The sequence below is a fragment of the Simochromis diagramma genome, unplaced genomic scaffold (genome assembly GCF_900408965.1).
Source record: "Simochromis diagramma unplaced genomic scaffold, fSimDia1.1 OVJJ01000205.1, whole genome shotgun sequence".
Taxonomy (NCBI): Eukaryota; Metazoa; Chordata; class Actinopteri; order Cichliformes; family Cichlidae; genus Simochromis; species Simochromis diagramma.
The window spans coordinates 987414-1010476 of NW_024386782.1; the positions used below are offsets into that span (position 1 = coordinate 987414).

The following is a 23063-nucleotide window of genomic DNA, read 5'->3' on the forward strand; positions in this document are numbered from 1 at the left end:
TAAAGTGTGGTGTTTTTTTGTTTGATTTTTAATGGATTTAAATCTGAGACAAAGACAAGATTCTATGCAAACAGATTTTTTTTTTTGTGTGTGACATGATGCGAGGAGATTATATACAGCACATAATGATAGAGGACATTTTAATCCACAGTCTGAAGTGTCCGTTTGTTTTGTATATGCAGTTTCACCTCCTCCCCAGGATGTAGAGGAAAATTAGGACTACATCTAAGTAGATTCTGAGAGCAGCGTTGATGTAATCTTCTGGATCTGCACTGTAGGCCATCCTCCCCATCACCAGCTGACAGTCGATCACCAGGTACTAAGAGAGGCAGAGGAGGAGGAGATTTAGACCAGTGTGAGAAAAATGTGATCAAATTATATTAAAATACACTGTATTTTAAATTAAACAAAATACAGCTAATGCAGATTCATTTAAACTCCTTGAATTAAAGCTGAAACTCTTTGTTGTTGTATTTTAAAAGTGTCCTCGTTCGAAAACCTGTGGACCTTACTGGATCTTGTTCCTTCTCTCACCAATGAAAACAACAGAGCTCCCAGACATCCATAGATAACTTCAGCGATGTAGCTGTAGTAGAATGTGCAAAATATCCCAAACATGGCGACGTCCACGACCAGAATCAACAAAGCACTGTTGCAATAAGTAAAATCATAGCGAGTCTGCAAATAACAGAAAGACATAAAGACATGAATGTCATTATTAAATAATCTATCAGTGTCTAATCTTATTTAGATTTTTTTTTCTGTAGTGCACAGTAACCATGTGACATATGAAATGAACATGTGAAATATTAATCTTTTGAAACTTGAAGCATATGAGTCTCATAAAATAAGGCATTTCAGATCTTTCAAATGCAAGGAAAAAGTGTTTGCATACTCTCCAAGGGACTATGTTGATGTATTTAAATGTCTTGGATGAGAAATAATCTACAATATGAGCAATATTAAATTTACTGTGATATAAAAAAAAAACCTGCAAAATTAGCAAATGTTTGCACTGAAGGAGCCGGGACCAGTGATTTATAATTTTCTTTAAAATGAAAGATTGCTTAATCATTAAAAAATAGAGGGGAGATTTTAAAAAAACTATTGGTTGGGCTGATCAGTATCGGTATTTATAAATGAATATTAAAAAAAAATATAATAATGGAATCCTTCAACCATGGTATGAGTGGTGAAGTTGCATAGTTTGTCCACCAGAGGGCAACCTGCAACTTCCCTGCTGGCAACACATGTTGGAAACGCCACAAACAAAACAACCCTCTGACCCAAGCAGAGTCGGGCAGAACGTAAAGCAGTGAATAAATAAATACAGATAATGAATGTTAGGGGAATCTATTTATGTTTCATGTGTCTGAAAGAAAAAAAAACTGAAATATCAGAATATTCGATTTTTGAATAACCAAATATTGATATCAGTCTTACAAATATCAGTCTATTAAAATCATCTATGACCAAATAGTTAATCAGCTTCCCTTTCACGTTACATTTTTCACTGCATGCATTTTGTGTTATTCTGATGTGCTGTGGATTTTCTTTACAGAAACCTTTCAGAGTTTTGACTTCAAAGTCAGCTGAGAAATCTGCACTCTGCTTTGGTGAAGAAGAAGAAGAAGAAAGCTTTTCAAATGTAGCGCTTCTGCACAGCCTGACGGTCTCACCTGCGCTGAAAAAGCGATGATTGAGATAGAAATGGCCAGCGTTACTCCCATAGCCAGGATCACAGCAGTGGTGTTGTGAAAGGAGGCGATGGTCCCCGTCATGTATGACATGCTCACGGTGACAACAAACTGGAGGTAGAAAATTAAGTGCATTAAACATCTCCAGAACACGTGAAACACATTTTCCACTTATTTTCACTCAAAACAAAAAATAAGAACATATCAAATAATGAAAACAGAACAGAACATGTACAAGAAGCAAGGCCAGAAAGAAATTGTGTGAACGTGGTCTTCAGGTATGGATGCTTGTTTCCGACACTGAAAAAACAAACTTTTATATTCGGGCAATGTGGCCTTTTGGCCTCTGCTTTTCTAGTTTGTTGTGTTTGCCAGTCTCTTCCAGGAATTGCTGGGTTGAGGTGACCTAGATAAGAAAGCAGAACACATGAGCAGGTTTGGTTTAAGGCTTTTTCTTTTTCTCTTATACACACACTCATTCATACACTTGCCATGCATTCAGACATGAATGCACTTAATGAGTGCTTTTAAAAGAAAAGGTGCAGCAGTGAGCTTCTGCTTGCGTTTTGCTCTGCTGTACGTGCAGTATTTAACAACAACAGGAACAGGAAGAGCCTGTCCTAAATTAACATGCCAACCAAACCTGAAATCACTCAGTGAATCTGCTGCCCTTTAGAGAAAACTTTAGAGGTTTTGTTTTGGAAAATGTAAAAAGCAAACTTTTCACAAGTCATTTAGAGCTTTGAGTTCTCAGTTAGAATAGAAAAGTGCTACATAAGTGCCAGAACATTTACCATATGTTTGTGGAAGTCTAAATCTTTGACAAAAGTCATCAGTGGTTTTTTTTTGTTGCTGTTGTTCTTATTCTGACCTTTATTTCCTTTTTTTTAACAAAGTTATTGCTGAGCACTTAGCACTTATACTTTAACTTCTAGTTTTTAGTTAAGTGGTTCACAAGCTGAGGTGCCATCCTGACTGCATGACCAAAGTATTTCACTTCTCTTTCCAAAAATGTGACTGTGCCGTGTTTCATATCCATTTGATACATGGTTTTGTTATTTGTGACCCACCAGTGCCACAATGTTCCACGGGTGATGCTGGCTGAAGGACTTGCAGCAACTGAGGGCGATGGCGACCACAACGAAGACGATGAAGGAACTGAGATAGACCCAAATGTTTGATTGCACTGCCTCTTTGACCACGCTGGAGAAGGTGAACACGCACACTACAGTGAAGGTGAACAGCAGCTGGAGCGTCACGATGCTAAAAACCTGTGCAGGAAAAGAGAAAAGGCTGAGTTTTGTTTTTTAAATTACAACTTTATTACTAAGTAACTACACTGTAAAAGAAAACTGCAAATGTTTTTCCTTAAATTTAACTCACATTAACAAAGAAGAACTAGTCCAACAATGTCAACTGTTTCCTTAGTCAGAGGCTGCTTTGAAATATTATAAACGTGGTGTCAAACATGCAGTTCTGGAGCCAGAGTTGGCTCACCAAAGACCCCAGACCAGCCCCCAGGATGGCCCAAAGAAATCTTTGATTTTTCAGTAAAATGCATACAGTACCTGGTGAGGTAACACCAACTTCATCACACTGGAGTCAAAGAATATTAAAAGTTGAGTATTTTTTAGATCTCGAGAAGTTATTTCAATCACAGAGTAAAATACTATCAATGTTTAGTGCGTGAAACCTGTAAATGTGAAGAGTTTGTGCTTTTCAACAGTCGCTGTGAATTATAATAGCAATAAATCAGATATACACTTTTTAAAGGTGTATCATCTGCAAAAGCAGGGTTCATTAAGTGTTATTGTTTTTAAAACATACTTTTAGTTCTCTATATTAAAATAAAGATGGGTTGTTATACAATGTCTTTACTGGCTAGTCCCACTCAAATTGGGTTGTATGTAGATCATCTATTCATTTTCCTCAATTTATCCAGTTCAGGGTCACTTAGCAGCTGGAGCCTATCCCAGCTGTCATAGGGTGAGAGGCAGGATACAACCTGGAGAGGTTGTTAATCTGTGGCCATCCTAACAGAGTGGCAGCCGATCACATTTGGCCTGTTCAATATCAACAGTTAACCAAAGTGTGGGTCTCTGGACTGTGGAGAAAGCTGGAGTACCCGGTAAGGACCCTTGCAGGCTCAGGGAGGGCGTGGAAATTCAAGGATGCTTGTGTGGTCCTTGAAAATAAGTTTGACTTCTCTCTTTTCTCAAATCTATTTATTTGTGCTCAGGAAGAAAGTGAGAGAAACAGCCTCCTTAATCTTCCGCATACAGGCACAAAATAGTTCCTGATTTTGCCAACTGTAACATGTGATTACCACGTGCTGCAATTACCAGTTCATAAAATAAACAGCTCCCTAAAAGTAAACAGGATTTGAAACACCCAACTTCTCCCACTCCAAGTGGCTGTTGTGTGAAAGTAGACCCGACCAAAACATCTGGCTGCTATGTTGACGTGCCATTACGGCTTCCTGTAACTGGCTGTGAAATTCAGGGTTACTTAAGTTTTGTATGTTTTAATTCCTTTTTGATTCTTTTCCTCTTTTATTGTTTCAGTCTAGTTTTTAGTTTTAAAAATTGCTTTATTTTTATGAGCTTTTGTGTTATTTTCAGTTTCAGAATATAGAATAATATGTCATTTTTCAGGGGCAAGAAAGTTTACTTACTCATTTAATTTAGTCAGATTTTTTTAAGGTGCATAATATTACTTATTTTATAGCTAAATGGAGTTAAAATTACTGATCATAACAACAACAAAAGAAAACAGTTTTGTGTTGTTGTGTTGCAGCAAATACAAAGAGTACTTGGCGCACATGTCTCAGAAAGATTTTCAACATTTATGGTGGATTCTTAGAGTTATCGTCCAAAACGTAGCGTACAAACCTTTCTAATAAACCCTTTCCTCACTATCTCGTCATCAAAGGAAGATGAGGACACCAGCGGAGTCGTTTCTGATGATATCTGTGGGTTTATGTCATGGAAAGACTCATAACGAGAGATTTGAGGTGGTTTGTACACTGGTGGGGCTTCAGAGTAGGCTGGAGGCTGCTCTCCTTGGTAGGAATGCATCGATGCTGAGGGGACATCATAGCCGGGATCGTGCTGTGTCTCCTTGGAAGTGATGGAGTCTGCTGACATTCTGGTAAAAACTGAAAGTCAGTGACAAAAGAGGAACCAAATGTAAAAGTTAAATTCAAGTAAACATCAGCTGTGGCATGTATATCAGCACAAGTGGAAAGTGCAAGGCTTAAAAAAATACAAAAAAACACGAGGACGTCATTAAAATCAGTAACCGAGCTACTAAAAGAATATTTCTACTCATATCTTTGGTTTCAAATAGCTGCAATAATTCTGAATGCGGACAGAAGGGTCATGCACAGCATTGCAAGTCAGATGCAGATTGTTTTTTAAAAAAAATCCAGGCTTGCTGCTGACTTGTTACACAAGAATGATGTGGGCACTGAGAAGTAAAATGTTTGATTTCAGCATTTACCGTGGGAAAGTTGGTGTTGTGTCAGCTGATGTTGGCTAAAAGATTTATGATACCCAATTAAACTGAACTTATTTTGCAAGCTATATTGCAGCTTTCACACTAAAATTAGACATGCTGTCTTTACTTAAAAATTAAACACTTGAACACAAATGACCTTACTTTACTTCATTTAAGTTTAATGCACATTACACAATATTATTTTAGCTAATTTTGTTACAAATGAACTGTTGCTGTGAATATCCTTGATCTTTTTTAAGTTAAGACTACTTGTAGACAATGAAGTGTTTAATGGACAGAGCTCAGTTTTTGCTGCATCTTACATGAATTCTGTTTTTATGGACATTTGAATTAGAAGTCTATAAAGGGAACTGACCCAGAGTCATGGTGGCCTTTTAAACCTTTCAGATTTTTGGCCACACTACGAGTGGAAATCATATCAGACATCCACAAGAATCTGAACGTCTAAACACAGCAAAACTTAAATAATGATCACAACATCAGTAAAGTAAGAGTCTGAAATTAGACATGATCAGATCCATGAATGAAATAATGCTGCCTTATTTAGAAAAAGCAGTCCAGATAATTAAATGAAACAAGAACAGTGCAAATTAAGTAAACTATAAAACTTGCAAATAGTTGTTTTTACCAGTAGGAGAAGCACTGGTGTCAGGTACACAGGACGTTACCTTTTACCTACTGTAGTATATGTCTATAATAGAGAGTAAATTATTGTTCTTCCTACCTCTGTTGCTTGATAATCCCACAGTACTTCATGTGATGAAGGCTACACGTTAAACCTGGACAGGCTGACGATGGCAACTGTATATTTTACTTACGTGATATCGAGTTTCACTTCCTTCCACTTTAAAGTGGCGAAACCTTCTGATGACTGACAGGGTTTAAAAACTCCTTTGTTTCTTAACAGATCGTTGGCCATTAAAGTGTCCAAGGACTTCCCAGGGTCCTCCTCAGTCTGAACTTCCAGAATTGAGTGCTGTAAAAATGTAAAAATGATTGATTTTTACATATTCCCCTGTGTCATTGTCCTGATTGTCTGTACCTGTGTATCATTCCTCCAGCTGTTCCTGCTTCCCTGATTACCTTATATGTATAAATAGTCCTCTCCTTTCCCTTAGATTTTGACATAGTGGCTGCATCATTCATTAGTTGCTCAGTTGTGTGCCTTCTCTCTGCTTTGATTTGGCTTTCTGTTTGCCCCTATTTTTGGACTTGTTTCCTGGACTGCTTGCAACCTGAATAAAGGTTTGCCATTTGTTGCCGTCATCCTGCCGTATCCTTTTTCTCACAGTCTACCTAAACTGCAGTTTGTGACAATATGGCCAGGCTTCTCCTTCTGCAGCAAATTTGCTGAGCCCTTACTCCAGCAGTCAGCCTCTCGAATCATCTGATCAGAAGCTACTGACTGTTCTGCTTTCATTTTGAATCTGTTAAACTTTCATTCACTTTAACCTCCTAAGACCCGAACTCTTTCATGGCATGCATTTTTAATTTCTCTTTGCTATTTGGGCTGATTGGGACCTGATGAATGTAAAAACAAAGAATTACGTGATTTTTTTTTACCTGTCCCTCAAAAATAAAGAATACTAGGATGAATATCTCCCTCAAGAAAATAAAAGTACTAGGATAAATATTCATCTTTTGGGACAACACAAAATATTTTGTGTTTACTTCAGTTATTTTTAATGTCTGCTGTCCTTAATTAAAAACAGTATATATACACACACAACCATAATGAACAAACAGACACTAAGAGGAGTTGTTATTTAAGTGATAGCTTTTATTTCACAGGTTTATTATTTTTAAATTATGACATAGCTTATAGTTTTGAAGACGGTTGTGGTATATTGTCAGGTCTGTTTACATCACTGCCTCTTTTCAGTTTCATTTTCATTGTGTTTATACAAAACAACCATAGTGTGTGTTGATATTTAGGAAAATCCATTCTTTCCCCGACAAATGCTGTGATTCTTGTAACACTGGCTGCCGGACACTTCCTAAAAATTTAAAGTTACTTTACTTTCTTCAGGTCAATTTCTGGAGCAGTTCAAGCTTAGAGTTCAATGGTGACGTCGAGTGCAGAAGAGGAAATGGCTGAGGGGCATCATGTGGTAGAGCTGGGAGCTTCAGTTCACAGATACTGAGGGGATGTTGTGGTTTCAACTGTAAAAAGAACTAAGGCACAAAACATGCTTTTAAATGCAACAGTAACATGTTGTGCCCTCCCTGATTTTTAGATTTAATGCAGAATAAAGTCAGAAATTCGGAACTTGGAAATGACCACATCACAAACTTAAAGCTCAGATTTCATAAATGGGAACTGTGTGATGTTTGTCTTCATTGCACAATGACCCAAACCATTGCATAATGGTTGGGCTGTGCTGGGACTTGCAGGTACCAGCTGCAGGAGCTACAGTAGAGCTAGTTTAGATACTTGGACGTTTATTTTAAAGCATTATTTCAATTAACTGTAATGTTGGTGGTCACAGGACACAAAAATTGCATGTATGGAATCTCCAGGCAAATCTGATCAAAACTGCTTAAAACGTTTGGTGACTTTCATCTGAAATAAGGATTGGAAGGATTTGATTTTTATTACTGCTGCTGAATTACTCATGCATTTAAATTCAGGATTGTTTGAGTGCCACGTCTCGCTCTTATAATGTCTCTGACCTGAACACAGTGTACTGTGCTTTATAAAAGCTCCTCATTGTGCTGTCTGGCTCTCACAAACCTCTTCTATGCTCAGCAGTGTGCACTTTGCTGTCTGCCACATATGCATATAAGCCTGAAATAACTGATATGCTGGCTTGTTACTGATGATTTTTGTAAAATAAGTGCATTACTTAGTGGCAGTCTTTAAGTCAGCCTACGACAGTAATACAAATCCAATTATTGTTTCTTTTAGGACTTTAAATATAAATGTGATAAAGCCATACAGCTGAGTAGACACTCTGGTTCATAGGTTGCCCTAAATTGCCTTAAATTTCATTTAACTTATTATAGTTTTGTATTTTCTAATTGTTTTAATTTTATTTTCACTTTGTTTTTAATTCAGTTTAAGTTCCAGCGTAGTTTTCCTGTTTCAAGTTAGTTTATATTGTCACAAAATGTTTAGTTTTATTCGTGTAAGTTTTTCTTTTTAATTATATTATGGAGGGCAAATGTCAGAAGTAAGATTTCGTGGCATCAGTACAAGTATTAAAGTAAGAACACAGAACCTTTTGAAAGCTGATGACTCACAGTCTTGGAGACATCTAGAAACTCAATAAACGCGTGCCTCAGCAGGCTTGTTGTAATACAGTTTTTGCCAAAGTAACAGATCCTAAAACTACAGATGTGTCCTAGAAAATGTTTTTTCACATCTAATTATTTTTAGTTAACTACATTAACCTTACTCTGGGGAACCCTTCCAAACAAGAGCCACACGTGTTCAGCTTTTTCTGATCGGACCATCATGAACTGTAACATTTAACATGCTAACTGAGGCCTCTAGTCTCTTAGATTTCAAGTTTCTCAGAGCATTGCAGAGTCAGTCCTTGGGCAGGACCTCGTTGGGACATTTCACTCCTGGGAAGATTGGCAAATGTCTTGACCGTATTCCCACTTGTGAATAATCTCTCGCTGTAAAATGACAGACTTTTTTGGGGACATTGCCTTTATGTATTTTCCCTGCTAGCTCAAATCACATAAATATCTTCTGTGTTTACCTGGTTTCAGTCATGAGAGTTGGACCATGAAGCGTATCTGAAATCGTGCTACTTTTATGCATTTTGTTTGCTGAAATGTGATGTCGTTTACAAATCTGCTTCAGTAGCTCAGATGCATTTTAGCAGCAATTTTCAAAATGGTCAAAATGCATTTTTCTGCACCTTACGGACATCACCATTGTGGATGTTTTTCATCATTTTTAGGAATTATTTGTTATTGGGGGATGAAAACAAACAAGAACAGCCAACGATGGCTTAAGATTAGTTACCAAACACCTTCCTCTGCTTACTTTACATTAATTATTAAAGAACAAGTAATGCCTCTCCTTCTGTTTATAAGATTGAGGAAACCTGCAGTCAGCTGAGACTGAAGAAGTCACTTGGATGAGTGACGAAGTGTTTCTCCCACTGAAAACGCTACGTCCACATGAACAGTATCAACTTTTGGAGATTCCTCTCTTTCTGTTCACATGGAGATGACATGTCCAATGTAACTCCTGAAATCTACACATATGCTTAAGCAGGCGCCGCAGTCAAGCTCCACAAACAAGGAGACACATTTTTGACAACTTAAACCAAAACAAAAATATATATACACAAAACAGACACGGACAAAACATCTGTCACACATATTTATTGTAAAAAATACATATAAAAACAATTTGAGACATACAAAAGATCGGAGCTTAGAAACAGTATATTGAACAGACAAGGACCAAGCAATTTTCTTGAATTGTATTACATATTTACAATTTAATAAATAAAACTCAATTTGTTTGTTTTATACCAGAGTAAAGGCAGATTGTCCATATCTTGGGGATGCAGATACCGCTGTGGTGACAGTTTAAACATCGGTCTGTAATCACAGGGCAGGCAGGGAAATGGCGCCCTGTGATTCGAAACCAAAGACTTGAGAATATTTATACAAAATACATCCTTGGTTGGAGAGGGGCTAGTTTGCACACCGAGCATTTAGCTAGCATTGGTAAAAATTTGAGGTATTGCACCGCACAGCTTAGAGGGGGTTAAGGAAGTAAATCAAGAGTAACGTGGCGGTTTTGGATTGTCTGTAATCTTTATTGACAACCCAACTGCCACCAACACCCCTCTGAACACACACACACACACACTCACACAAACACCCCCCCTTAAAACCTTCCCAGCCAAAGTATACAATATCATAACTTATCACCACAACAAATGTAATCTGAACATCTAAATGATCAATGCGCCTCCTCTTCTGCCCTGTCCCCCACAACAACACAGACCTAAATGCACAAACAAACTATTTTTGGCTTTATTTTTCTTTTCTCCAATACAAAATAAGAGAAACATGCACAAGGCTGCCCTCTAATGACGGGACAGGTTATAGCACCGCAGACTGCAGAACATTGGGGTGGGGGGGAGACAGAAAAGACCAACAGAGGCTGGGGTGAACAAACCTGTGAGCATGGCTCACCTCTTGGCCAACCTCTAAACCGCCCCACACCACTGCAGCGCTGAAAGGTAAACACCTTTAGAGCAGGCAGCAAAAGCAATCAGTTACAATATATTTTTTGTTCTTACTGCTAGAGTTTCCACTGGCCTACGTGCAACCTGTATCAGGCAGCATCTGTTGAGCAGCCTTACTGTTTCGGCTTCCACTTCAGCTCAGCCCCCAAAAACGACACCACAAATACCTCTTTGCACAAGAACCCCTTCACCAGGCAAAAGGCAATCAACACACACACACACAAAAAGAAAGGCCAAGGATAGCCATTTAACACATTTAGCAACAAACATGAGCATTGTGATAATAAAATAGCCTAAATAAAAAAAAACCAAAAAAAACAAAAAACCAAGGGGAATGGGGGGGGGGGGGCTGCTTATGTAATAATTAACCATCAGCTGTCCGTAGCCTCCAGTGTTATGGATCGAGGCAGATACCACATGGTGTACACTTGCTCCAAAAATACATCTGTCCCTTTATCTCCCCTCGATCTGGCATTTGTGTAACCAGATGGCGAAACTGTTGCGTGGTCCAAAAGCAGAGAAAAAGAATCCAAATTACACCCCTGAGGACAGAGGAGGCAGGGGACAAAAACTCAAAACAGCTTTCAAAGTAGAAGTTTCGACCATATGAGCCGCCATGTTGCGTACCAAATACAACATTAAACAGGAAGGATGTTGAATGCAGTTTAGCCGGTTCACCAAGCAGACTTCTGGGCAATTTACAGTACGTACGTACGTACACACACACACACACACACACACACACACACACACACACACACACACACACACACTTGAATTTACAGTTGTGCTCAGGACATATTCTGTCCCTGGTTGTTATCTAAACGTGCACACGCGTACAAACAAACACACACACACACAAACAATCTTATCCTGGATCTTATGGTTTAAACTAAAACAAGCCTGAAGGACAAAAGTGCACAAGTTGGTGCAAACACCAGCGCTACTATGGCCCTGTAAAATACCTACAAACCCTACTCAACGCTCACCAAGTAGCAGCACATTAAACCCACCGCTATTCAACCACCTACAAGTCTGACCTACCAAAAAGAAAACAAAACTTATTTTTCCACTCCCCAAACAGTTAGGCCCCCAAACATCCCCTGAAATGTTTACATGTAACAGGAGAGGAAAAACAAACAAACAAAAAAACAAACAAAAAAACAAAAAAACCCAACACCTAATGACGGCAGCCCCCACTCACCAAATACAAGTCCTCAACCTCCAGCTCAATCAAAATAAAGCAATGTTTACATAGTAACAGTTTGCGCTTTCAGTGTGAGGTTGGTTCATTTATGGGGTGAGCCGAGAAAAGAAAACATTCATCCAATGTATGACATGGAACGATAATCGTTCTGTTTTGGATTTTTTCTTTTTTTTTTTTTGCAAAACACTTGATAAAATAAACAATCCCGTTGGGAGGGAGAGAAAATACACAGGAGAGGATCCAGAGTCACAGTTAAGACCATTTTTTCTTTTCTTTTTTAGCCCCCCCCCCCCTTCCCCCGCAGCCAGGTTTAAGTTCGTTCTAGGATGATAATATTTATACGTTCCGCAGTTTAAAGCCAACTGCGCAGAATAGATGGATAAACGCCGTCGTTTCTGTTCCAACCGGGAGGGGGTGTGTCGACCATGGATTTTTAAGCTGTCGGGAGGAGTTTGGCTTGAAATGGTCAAGCTCAAAGGGAGCGATCCCAGCAGAGAGCATCAGGTGTCTTCACGTGCAGCTTCCTCTTAGGATCGTCTGTTCTCCGCTCATGTATTTGTAGTCTGTGTCCAAGAGTGACAGTGGGCTTTCGTTTGTTCAATTACACATTTTTTTTATTGGGGTTTTTTCGGATTCAGTGTAGTCTCCTGTGAGGGCAGAAAAAGACACGAAAGAAGAAGAAGAAGAAAAAAAAAAAAAAAAAAGATTCATTAATACAGGCTGTGGGGACTGTGCTGAAAAACAGAATGCAGCAAAGACAGAAAAAATGTGAAAATTTATATCAACTCTATATCTTTTTTGTTGTTGTTTTTGGTGTTTTACAGAAACAATGTGGCCACAGGCAGAAGTTCTTTGTGCTGCCAGCATTTATTTTCTATTCAAACACTATTAAGTTCAGCACTGACGCAAAAACTTTGAGGGTGCAGCTTCTCCCAACCCCACCCAACCCCACCCACTCACACTCACACACACAGTGTTTTGTGAACACTGAGAAATCCAGAAGCAGGGAGTTTTGTGACGCAAATGCTTGATGTCACTATTAACATTTTTTTACAGCAGAAGCCCTTATTTCAGGAGTAGAGCAGCACTCTAAAAATGAGTCAGCAGGGGAAAAGGCTGCCTTTTGGGCTCGATCAAAGAGCAACTTCCAGCCATTGATAACTAGCAGACGTCCCCTAAATGTCCCCTGATGCTTGACAATACAAGTGAGTCAATCAAAAAGACTCCCGTGTTAAAAACAAAAACCTTTACACCGTTTACAAAACAAAAACATTTTGGCCTCCAAGCATAGTTTTGCCCAGAGCAGAGTGCAGTTTTTCTTAGAACTCATCCACCTGGAAAATGGAGTTAGAGGTGCAGCCACTTTGACTGGAAGGCGGAGCTGAGCAGCTTCTACTCAGCCTCAACCACTTACTTTGGTTTATTTTATTATAAATTATATTGGAGCATTTTTTAACGGATGGATCTGATGAACTATTATCGAACTGTAACAGACGGAGGTAGTTTCCTGGTCTGAAAAGCGAAACCAGTGCAGCAGTGTCTTAAACCTGCATTATTTCTAAATGGCCACCAGGGTGCAGTCTCTCTGGTTGCTTTTTATGGGAAAAGACGTCTGGGATTTGACCTTTGAACACTTTCCTGACGAAATTACGTGCACAGTCCCAGACAGTTGAGTCTGTTCAAGTGGATGTATCCACATCAGCATAATCCAAATGAACAAAATCATCTTACTGGGATTTCCTAACCTGGGTGACATGTTGGCTGAGTCACTCATTTTCAAAGCCATGCTGTAAAACTCAGAAACCAGTCTTACTTGTTATCATCTATCGTCCACCTGGGCCTTACACAGAGTTTCTGTTTGATTTCTCAGACTTTTTATCTGATTTAGTGTTTAGCTCAGATAAAATAATTATTGTGGGTGATTTTAACATCCATGCTAAAAATGACAGCCTCAACATGGCATTTAATCTGTTAGACTCAATTGGCTTCTCTCAAACTGTAAAAGAACCCACCCACCACTTTAATCACACTCTAGATCTTGTGTTAACATGTGGCATAGAAACTGAACATTTAACAGTGTTTCCTGAAAACCCTCTCCTGTCTGAGCATTTCCTGATAACATTTACAATAATTGATTACACAGCAGTGGAGAGCAGACTTTATCACAGTAGATGTCTTTCTGAAAGTGCTGTAACTAAGTTTAAGAATATAATCCACCCACTGTTATCATCTTCAATGCCCTGTACCAACATAGAGCAGAGCAGCTATCTGAACGCTACGCCAACAGAGGTCGATCATCTTGTTAATAATTTTACCTCCTCATTACGTACGACTCTGGATACTGTAGCTCCTGTGAAAACTAAGGTCTCAAATCAGAAGTACCTGACTCCGTGGTATAATTCTCAAACACGTAGCCTAAAGCAGATGACTCGTAATCTGGAGAGGAAATGGCGTGTCACAAATTTAGAAGATCATCATTTAGCCTGGAGAAATAGTTTGTTGCTTTATTAGAAAGCCCTCCACAAAGCCAGAACATCTTACTATTCGTCACTGATTGAAGAAAATAAGAACAACCCCAGGTTTCTCTTCAGCACTGTAGCCAGGCTGGCAAAAAGTCAGAGCTCTGTTGAGCCAACCATCCCTTTAACGTTAACTAGTAATGACTTCATGAACTTCTTCACAAATAAAATTTTAATCATTAGAGAAAAAATTACCAATAACCATCCCACAGATGTAATATTATCTACAGCTACTCTTAGTACCATTGATGTTAAATTAGACTCTTTTTCTCCAATTGATCTTTCTGAGTTAACTTCAATGGTAAATGGCCTGTATTTATATAGCCCTTTAGGACCCCAAAGCGCTTTACACATCCAGTCATCCACACACACATTCACACACTGGTGATGGCAAGCTACATTGTAGCCACAGCCACCCTGGGGCACACTGACAGAGGCGAGGCTGCCGGACACTGGCGCCACCGGGCCCTCTGACCACCACCAGTAGGCAACGGGTGAAGTGTCTTGCCCAAGGACACAACGACCGAGACTGTCCAAGCCGGGGCTCAAACCGGCAACCTTCTGATTACAAGGCGAACTCCCAACTCTTGAGCCACTATCGCCCCAATATTTACTTCCTCCAAACCATCAACGTGTCTTTCAGACCCCATTCTTACAAAACTGCTCAAAGACGTCCTGCCATTAATTAATCCTTCGATCTTAAATATGATCAACCTATCTTTAATAATCGGCTATGTACCGCAGGCCTTCAAGCTGGCTGTAGTTAAACCTTTACTCAAAAAGCATCTCTAGACCCAGCAGTCTTAACTAATTATAGGCCAATCTCCAACCTTCCTTTCATATCAAAAATCCTTGAAAGAGTAGTTGTCAAACAGCTAACAGATCATCTGCAGAGGAATGGTTTATTTGAAGAGTTTCAGTCAGGTTTCAGAGCTCATCACAGCACAGAAACAGCTTTAGTGAAGGTTACAAATGATCTTCTTATGGCCTCTGACAGTGGACTCATCTCTGTGCTTGTCCTGCTAGACCTTAGTGCAGCATTCGATACTGTTGACTATAATATTCTTTTAGCACGATTAGAACATGCTGTAGGTATTACAGGTACTGTGCTGCAGTTGTTTGTATCATATCTATCTAATAGACTCCAATTTGTGCATGTAAATGGAGAGTCCTCTTCACACACTGAGGTTAATTATGGAGTTCCACAGGGTTCAGTGCTAGGACCAATTCTGTTTACATTATACATGCTTCCCCTAGGCAGCATCATTAGAAGACATAGCATACATTTTCACTGCTATGTAGATGACACCCAGCTCTATCTATCCATGAAGCCAGGTAACACACACCAATTAGTTAAACTGCAGGAATGTCTTAAAGACAAAGACCTGGATGGCCGCTAACTTTCTGCTTCTTAATTCAGATAAAACTGTGGTTATTGTACTCGGATTTAAAAACCTTAGAAATATGGTATCTAAGCAGATTCTTACTCTGGATGGCATTACCTTGTCCTCCAGTAACACTGTGAGGAACCTTGGAGTTATTTTTGACCAGATTGCTTTCTTCCATTTGCGCAACATCTCTAAAATTAGAAATATCCTGTCTCAGAGTGATGCTGAAAAGCTAGTTCATGCATTTATTACTTCCAGGCTGGACTACTGTAATTCATTATTATCAGGATGTCCTAAAAACTCCCTGAAAAGCCTTCAGCTAATCCAAAATGCTGCAGCAAGAGTACTGACAGGGACTAGAAAGAGAGAGCATATTTCTCCTGTTTTGGCTTCCCTTCACTGGCTTCCTGTTAAATCCAGAATTGAATTCAAAATCCTGCTCCTCACATACAAGGTCTTAAATAATCAGGACCCATCTTATCTTAATGACCTTGTAGTACCATATCACCCCATTAGAGCACTTCGCTCTCGCTCTGCAGGCCTAATTGTTGTTCCTAGAGTATTTAAAAGTTGAATGGGAGGGAGAGCCTTCAGTTTTCAGGCCCCTCTTCTGTGGAACCAGCTTCCAGCTTGGATTTGGGAGACAGACACTATCTCTACTTTCATGATTAGGCTTAAAACTTTCCTTTTTGCTAAAGCATATAGTTAGGGCTGGACCAGGTGACCCTGAATCCTCCCTTAGTTATGCTGAAATAGACGTTGGCTGCTGGGGGATTCCCATGATGCATTGAGTTTTTCCTTTCCAGTCACCTTTCTCACTCACTATGTGTTAATAGACCTCTCTGCATTGAATCATATCTGTTATTAATCTCTGTCTCTTAGAAATATGGTATCTAAGCAGCATGTGTTTCATCATCACCCCAACTGGTCACAGCAGATGGCCCCGCCCCTCCCTGAGCCTGGTTCTGCCGGAGGTTTCTTCCTGTTAAAAGGGAGTTTTTCCTTCCCAAAGTGCTTGCTCATAGGGGGTCATATGATTGTTGGGTTTTTCCTCTGTATCTACTGTACAATATAAAGCGCCTTGAGGAGACTGCTGTTGTGATTTGGCGCTATATAAATAAAATTGAATTGAATAAAACAAACTGTTTCTTTCAATCTGATTATTCTGTTTTAGAAAGCAGGATTAACCAGGGTATGCTGGGCATTGTCTGATGACTTATTGAGCTCATCTTGAGGTCTCAAAATAGAACCCATAAAAAAATGTTTTAAAAAAAGTAAATAGTTGCTTTCATCTTTTATATTCTCTATGACTCAGACGCTAACGCTAAACTAAAAGATTCACATTGCATTTCTTTACTTTTCTGAAAAGTACAACTAATAAATCCATTTTGAAAAACACATTTTGATGAACAGTAAATAAATCTATAACACATCCACTGGGAAATGAATGTGCATACCAGACTAGCATTTTACAGACATTGTTGGCATTTATCACACACAATAGCTAATCAAGAAAGCAATCACTGGATCCGTCAATAATGGCATAATTAACAGTCGCAGCTCTTTGTCTTGCGTCAATTTCACACTCAAGGTGGGGGCCTATTTCCCTCCAGATAACAAATCTAACCACACATTTTATTTTTTTTAAACAACTTGCCAACAACTCGTGGATACTGGCACTCTTATTTGGTGCTGGCTTTGTTGTGGCAATGTCTCACTTCCTGTTCCCGTTGCAACGCACTGCGGCGCTTATCTGTAGTTTAATCTGTAGCTTGGTTAATTACAAGCATGCACAAAGCGACTTATTTCATTGTGTAACCTACACGTGGGTTATTGGGGCACACTTTCTGCAAATTAAATTTACAGCTTAATGTGTCTTCAGGGGTTTGAAGGGCTTTTAGTTCTCCGTCTCACCAGCACTTTCCGGCTCAGTGTAGCCAATGTTTAGTTACACCCAAGCCTCCTTTAGTGCTAATAGGACTCATAATAAATGTCGTTCTTTCATAGCTTTGAAGGTCTGGTTCTTCAAAAACACAATTGCTGATGCAAAAAAAATCCACCAGCTCGGCTGTAGTACTGGCAACATTTTAAATGACTGTGTGACCTAAATACATTACACTTAATAATTGTAGTTATGCGTAATTTAGTGTACCACAATTGTGTCAATTTGCGTATGCATCCCCTAGAGGGGTGCAAACATTCTCCACTGCAGTCCTCCCAAATGCATGCTGCTGGACACGGATGACGCCGTGCATCGGTAGAAAGCTGAGTGGTTGGTAAGAGGGCCAGAACAGGGAAGGGAGCAACAGCAGAGTTAACCACGAAAGTGAGAGGCATTGTCTTCAAATTCAAAGAGCTGAAGTGAAACTGAGTCTGTTATAAATTTGCTTTTCTCCACAGCTTGCTGATGGACCAACGGCAGCACAAACAGGGGAAATCCACAGACTGGTTGTGCCACATACATCACATGCTGCCCCTATTGAAACCAGGCGCTCTGTGCAAGTAGGCACTCCGGACTGCACACACGCTACCACTGCTGAACCATAATGTCACCATTATTCTTCACTGCAGGCAGTACTAGCTGCACGTTTTGGTCATTTATCAGGTCAGCAGTGCACGTACCTGAGTCAGGTTGGTCACGGCGTGGAATACATGTGACCCCATGAGTCAATCAAAGGGATGTTCAGGGCAGCAAGGCTTCACCTTTGACCAGGAATCAATGCAGCTGCAGGGAGACAGAGCACACTGAGAATGTGGAGACACCAAGACGACATACTTTAATCAACTCATGCGACTGTGGGAGAAGCTCGAAGGTCTGCCTGTGGTTGTAGCGTCTCCCACAAGGCCTAATCCACTCACAGGAGGTGTGAAACCAAAATAAAAGGGTAAACATTCAGCAGTCAATCCTTTAAGGCCTCGTTGACTCCCTGAATGCAAATGGAGCAGAGATAAGACGCCTGAAGACCTCGGGGCCTCTTTTGGCTGTTTGCCTTTGTCTTTTTGTTTTGAGTTGCAAAAGTCTGTTAGGAGTTTTCCCCCCCCTTAAGTTAATGGCCTCGTTACTTTTAACTCGTGCCCTCACCTCATGTTTTTCAGATGGTAATGACTTTTATTTTTATTGGCTTTAAGTCACTAATCTGGAGCTGAGACAAACAGTCGATACTTAATGAGCCTGGATGGGGGAAAAAAAAAGGGGGGGGGGGGGGAAAGCATTTACCAGCAGGAGATTTTAGGTTGTGCTCCTTTCTCTCTCCTTTTTTTGGATAATTAAACTGAATGTTTTGGGTGATGCTACTACTAAAACAAAATTAAGTAATTGCATTGAGCGTTGGGTAAACACATTGAATAATGAAAACCGGTATAAGATTAATCAACAGTAAAAAATAAAATACTTGTATAGTCTTGTATAAACTGTTTAAAATGATTGATAAGACACTCAATCAATACAAGTAGTTTTATATAAGACACACACGATGTATTCACATAAGTAACCGACTGACTTTCTTTATTCAGTAGAAATAGTCAATGATTTTGGGTCTGTTAGCAGTGTAGCTAGTAAAGCACAAAACAACATTATGGCAGATTGTCTCTCATATACCTCAGACCCGATTAGTGATCCTATTTGTCTCCCGGCTTGTGACCGGCTCTAGCAGCGCGTTCCGTTTGAAGTTAGAAATTTTCAAACGTAGAAAGCCAGAGCAGCCTCACCGACCCAGACTTAACAATCCGAGATGGCAGCAGCAGTGCACGTAAACATTCATAAAACTGCAAAACTTGCAATCTGTACAACTAATGTACATTTGTTATTCACCAAATGAGCCACACGCAAAGCACTGACCAGACTCCGTCCATGACTGTGCTTACAGTGTTTTTAGTCCTGCGCTCTACTTTTAGTGATGCATAAAGGCCTGCCTTACTAAGGAGCAAAACAAATCCCACTCAAAACGCTACGTCCAGATGAACAGAATCAACTTTTGGAGAACTAATTATGTTATCTGTAATTTTTTTTAAAGTTATAAAAAATACAGCAGGCTGGATCTTGAGTGATCGATTACCTAATCTCGGTAAATCGGCTGTACTGAGATTAAGGGGAAATCAGTGGCTTCTTGGAAGCTGGGCAAAAACCAAGTGATGAACATTACAGTTTGTTTTAAACTGTCAATGTGGGGTTTTTTTTGTTTTTTAAATAAATTGGCTGAAACATACAAAATACAGGATCACAGTAAAAAAAAAAAAAAAAAAACTCCTAGAAATGTAATTAATTCCTTGGAAGTTACAAAAAAATAAAGCGTTGAACATTACAGCACGTTTTAAAAATGTCAAATGGGCTGAAACACATTATGAAAGTTGACAGTCATTTAGTTTTTTCCTAGAAATGTCATTGCCACTTAGAAAACTCTGTGCTCACATCTGTCAAATTAAAATGCAATAATCCTGCATGTGCTTTCACAGTTGTAAAAGCTCTTACTGAAAAAATATTTAAAGTCTTCCCTTTTTTTCTGTCACATATTTATAATGGAGGATGCTCTTATTAAACGTGGCCAAAGTTTAAATGAATTAAATACATACGGCAGGAAATGAGCATAATAATAAGTCAAAATAATGTGAACACATGTTTGGCTTTAATCCATTTTATCTCAAATTTCAAAACAAGGCTTCCCAATTCCATCACTTTAGCAAAGATTACAGAGTTGAGTCTGGCACATCCTATCTGGGACATGAGCAACCGATCTGTAATTCTCAGAAAAGTGTAGCTCTATATACGATACACACTAGTACAGAACAACTTTTGCATCCTTGTTTCAGATAGATGTCAGCTCTGGAAACCACCACATTTGCCCAGTGAGTTTACTTTTAATGTCACGTTTTGTCCCGAGCGAAGAAACAAGCTTATCTGCCCTACATTTTATTTTAATTTCATTCATACCTCTTGTGGTAGACGCAGAGGCAGGCCAGTCTGGCGATGGTCTCTCCCTGTACCAAATCCTCCAAACAGATGGAACACTCTCCACTGTCTTTACTGAGCACATCCGCTGTAAATGCACAAACACACAAATCAACAATCAGGGTTTTTCCAGGCTAAAAATGGCCCTCTGGGGAATGGCAATGCATGTAACCAGTCCATATATAGCAAAGGCAATGAGTCTACAGAAGTCTGAATGTTCCTCTTATTATGTTCAGTTTGATGAACAAAAGTTTTTTGACTTGATTATATTAAAGCCTACTTAAAAATAAAGTGTTGCTCATATTTTTGTCAGAGACTTTGTGATCTTCTCTTCTGGAAAGTTCAAAGGGCACTTTGATGAGTGCCAGAATGTGTTTTTTTTTTATGCATAGGAAAAAACCCTGACATTAAGTCACCAGCCTTTTAATAAACACAGCTGTAGGAGTATTTTAGTGGCACGATACTTACTGTTGTAAGGTAGAGGAGGAGATGTGAGGCAACTCAACAGGTGATCCTCAATCCGACCCCCCGGGAAAGGCTTTGAGCAGAAAGGACAGCGGATATCTGTAGAGGGCACAGACACAACAGACCCAAGATTAACACGGTGTGTCACAGCGCGATATAAATGATAGATGATGCACGCTGAGCACAAGTGCTGTGTTTGGACATCTAGGTTGCACAAGCTGAAACCGCAAACCAAAGAGCAGCCTGAAACACACATGCTAAATGAGGCGTTCCCATGCCTGAGATGGTGAGAAAGACGTTGCCCTGAGTGTAACTGACCTGAAATAGCGTTATTTGACTGTACTCACTGCTCAAAACACTGACTCAGTCTTGAGGGATGGCCACTGCTCGAGCCATTCGTAGATAGGACGGCCAGGCAGAAACAGTGCCTCGCTGCCCTACATTTGCCTCCTCCATCTATGATTCGCTGCCAGCAGTGAGCAGGCATGTGCAGTTGTGACCCATTTCCCTACACTTGCTAGAGGGCTGGCCTGGGAAATCCACCACACTGCTCTGTGTTGGCTCAAAATGTCACGCTTGCCGTCACATCTCCACCATCTCTATTCATCTGATTATCTAATGCAGGCTGAGACAAGTGCAATTTTTTTTGGCTTCCTCTGCACACTAATGTTCCAATTTTAATGCAAGTTCTTTAAAAAAAAAAAAAAAAAAAAAAAAAAAAAAGGCAGTTTGTTGCTTAAGATTTTCATGCTGCAGGATTTACCACGGACAGCCACTGTCAGCAGGCCTTGTGAACTGAATGGACTTGTATATCATCACTTCCAGTTTTATGCCACAGGTCTGCTTCATACAATAGGTCCTCTGATTATTTTAGTCAGCATGCGAGCAGGGGGGGGAAAAAAAAGATTATCTGTCCAAGAATGTAAATTCCTCAGCAAATCCATTTCATTCCAGACTGGCTTGATTGAGGGTTGCACTGTGGCATTTATGATGTCGTTATATTAAAAAAAAAAAAACATGTCTTTTACTTAAGGATGCAACAGTTGCATTTTTCTCTTAGTCAAGGTTTTAATAGCCCTGTGTTATTATTTTGTCTGACTTCAGATTAACATCAGCTGTCTAATGAAAGCACAGTCAACCCCCACATTTTCCCCCTTCTCCTCAGGTATTGTGCAATCTTTTCCCGTCATCTTCAAGCTCCAACACATCCATGGATTTTATGTAGCTTCTGTGGAAAAACGCCTAGCTGTATGCAAGCGTTCCTGGCATCTAAAAACGAGCCAAACCACAATTACTGGTGCAGACCAGCCCCGTTACTAAGGAAATGTCATTTATGTGGCGCAAATGCTACAGATTGTATTTTTAAAAATATATATACATATCTATCTGGTGCTGTTTAGATGTTAACTTACTGCCGTGGCGATTGTTCAAACGGTAAAGGCCGATCCAAGCCTCTGACACCGGCCGCTGGTGTGTGCTTCGAACACGGGCGGACCTTGCGCCAACACGGGTGGCAGAGTGCCGATTCCCGGGCAGCCGCTCGGAAAAGGTGCGGTGTGGTGTGCGGCCTGTCTCCTCAACCTGCTGGTGTTCTGCGTCGACGGGAGCCTCTGGGCTAACATTGCCGTCTTCCTCGGGTTTCCCCTCGCTGTTGTCGTCGTCCCCGGGTGACGCCTGGCCAATGCTAGAGGGGATGCTGTGGTGGTCAGCAGGGCTGCCGTCCGCGCTCGCTCCGAGCTGCCCCGGGTCCGAGTCACTACCCTCCTCCGATCGGCTTCGGTTAGCCTCAGTGTCATCGAAGCTCACCGAAAAGTCGACAACGAGGCTGGTGGGCCTCGTGCAGCGAGGTCGCCGACAGGAATCCCGCTTTGTCCCATCTTTCCCGAAAGCTGAGGAAACCGTGTCTTCGTGTAGGCGACTCGTTCTCGTCCCCATCTCTGGTAGGCTAATTGAGCTGGTTAGCCGCGCTGCTTCCTCAAAACAAACTACCACAGAACGAGGTGGACGGATTAACTTCGAAACGACCCGTAATATGGTAAAATACTCGGATGGACAGTTTAAATAATCCCAACTGCCCAGTAACGTGGCCTTGTGAAAGGAG

The 23063-nt window shown here is 40.2% G+C and overlaps 2 protein-coding genes across 3 annotated transcripts; both read right to left on the minus strand.

Moving 5' to 3' along the window:
- Positions 1 to 5: 5 nt before the first annotated feature.
- si:ch211-284o19.8 (protein lifeguard 1) lies at positions 6 to 6754 on the minus strand. Of its 2 annotated transcripts, XM_040014970.1 has the most exons (7): positions 6300 to 6754; positions 5941 to 6192; positions 4589 to 4854; positions 2768 to 2968; positions 1680 to 1808; positions 535 to 678; positions 6 to 319 (listed from the first exon to the last, which is right to left on the minus strand). In XM_040014970.1, exons 3-7 carry the CDS (start codon positions 4841 to 4843, stop codon positions 185 to 187), a joined length of 864 nt encoding a protein of 287 aa, XP_039870904.1. In that variant the 5' UTR covers positions 4844 to 4854; positions 5941 to 6192; positions 6300 to 6754; the 3' UTR covers positions 6 to 184. The 2 variants fall into 2 exon arrangements, with proteins under 2 accessions (XP_039870904.1, XP_039870912.1); XM_040014978.1 differs by having other exon boundaries at positions 6035 to 6754.
- Positions 6755 to 9545: 2791 nt separating this feature from the next.
- On the minus strand, positions 9546 to 22923 carry zgc:66427 (uncharacterized protein LOC406256 homolog). The gene is made up of 5 exons (XM_040014991.1): positions 22375 to 22923; positions 20966 to 21061; positions 20480 to 20585; positions 18175 to 18277; positions 9546 to 12292 (listed from the first exon to the last, which is right to left on the minus strand). The coding sequence occupies exons 1-4, from the start codon at positions 22895 to 22897 to the stop codon at positions 18220 to 18222; spliced, it is 783 nt and encodes a 260-aa protein (XP_039870925.1). The 5' UTR covers positions 22898 to 22923; the 3' UTR covers positions 9546 to 12292; positions 18175 to 18219.
- Between the last annotated feature and the right edge of the window lie 140 nt (positions 22924 to 23063).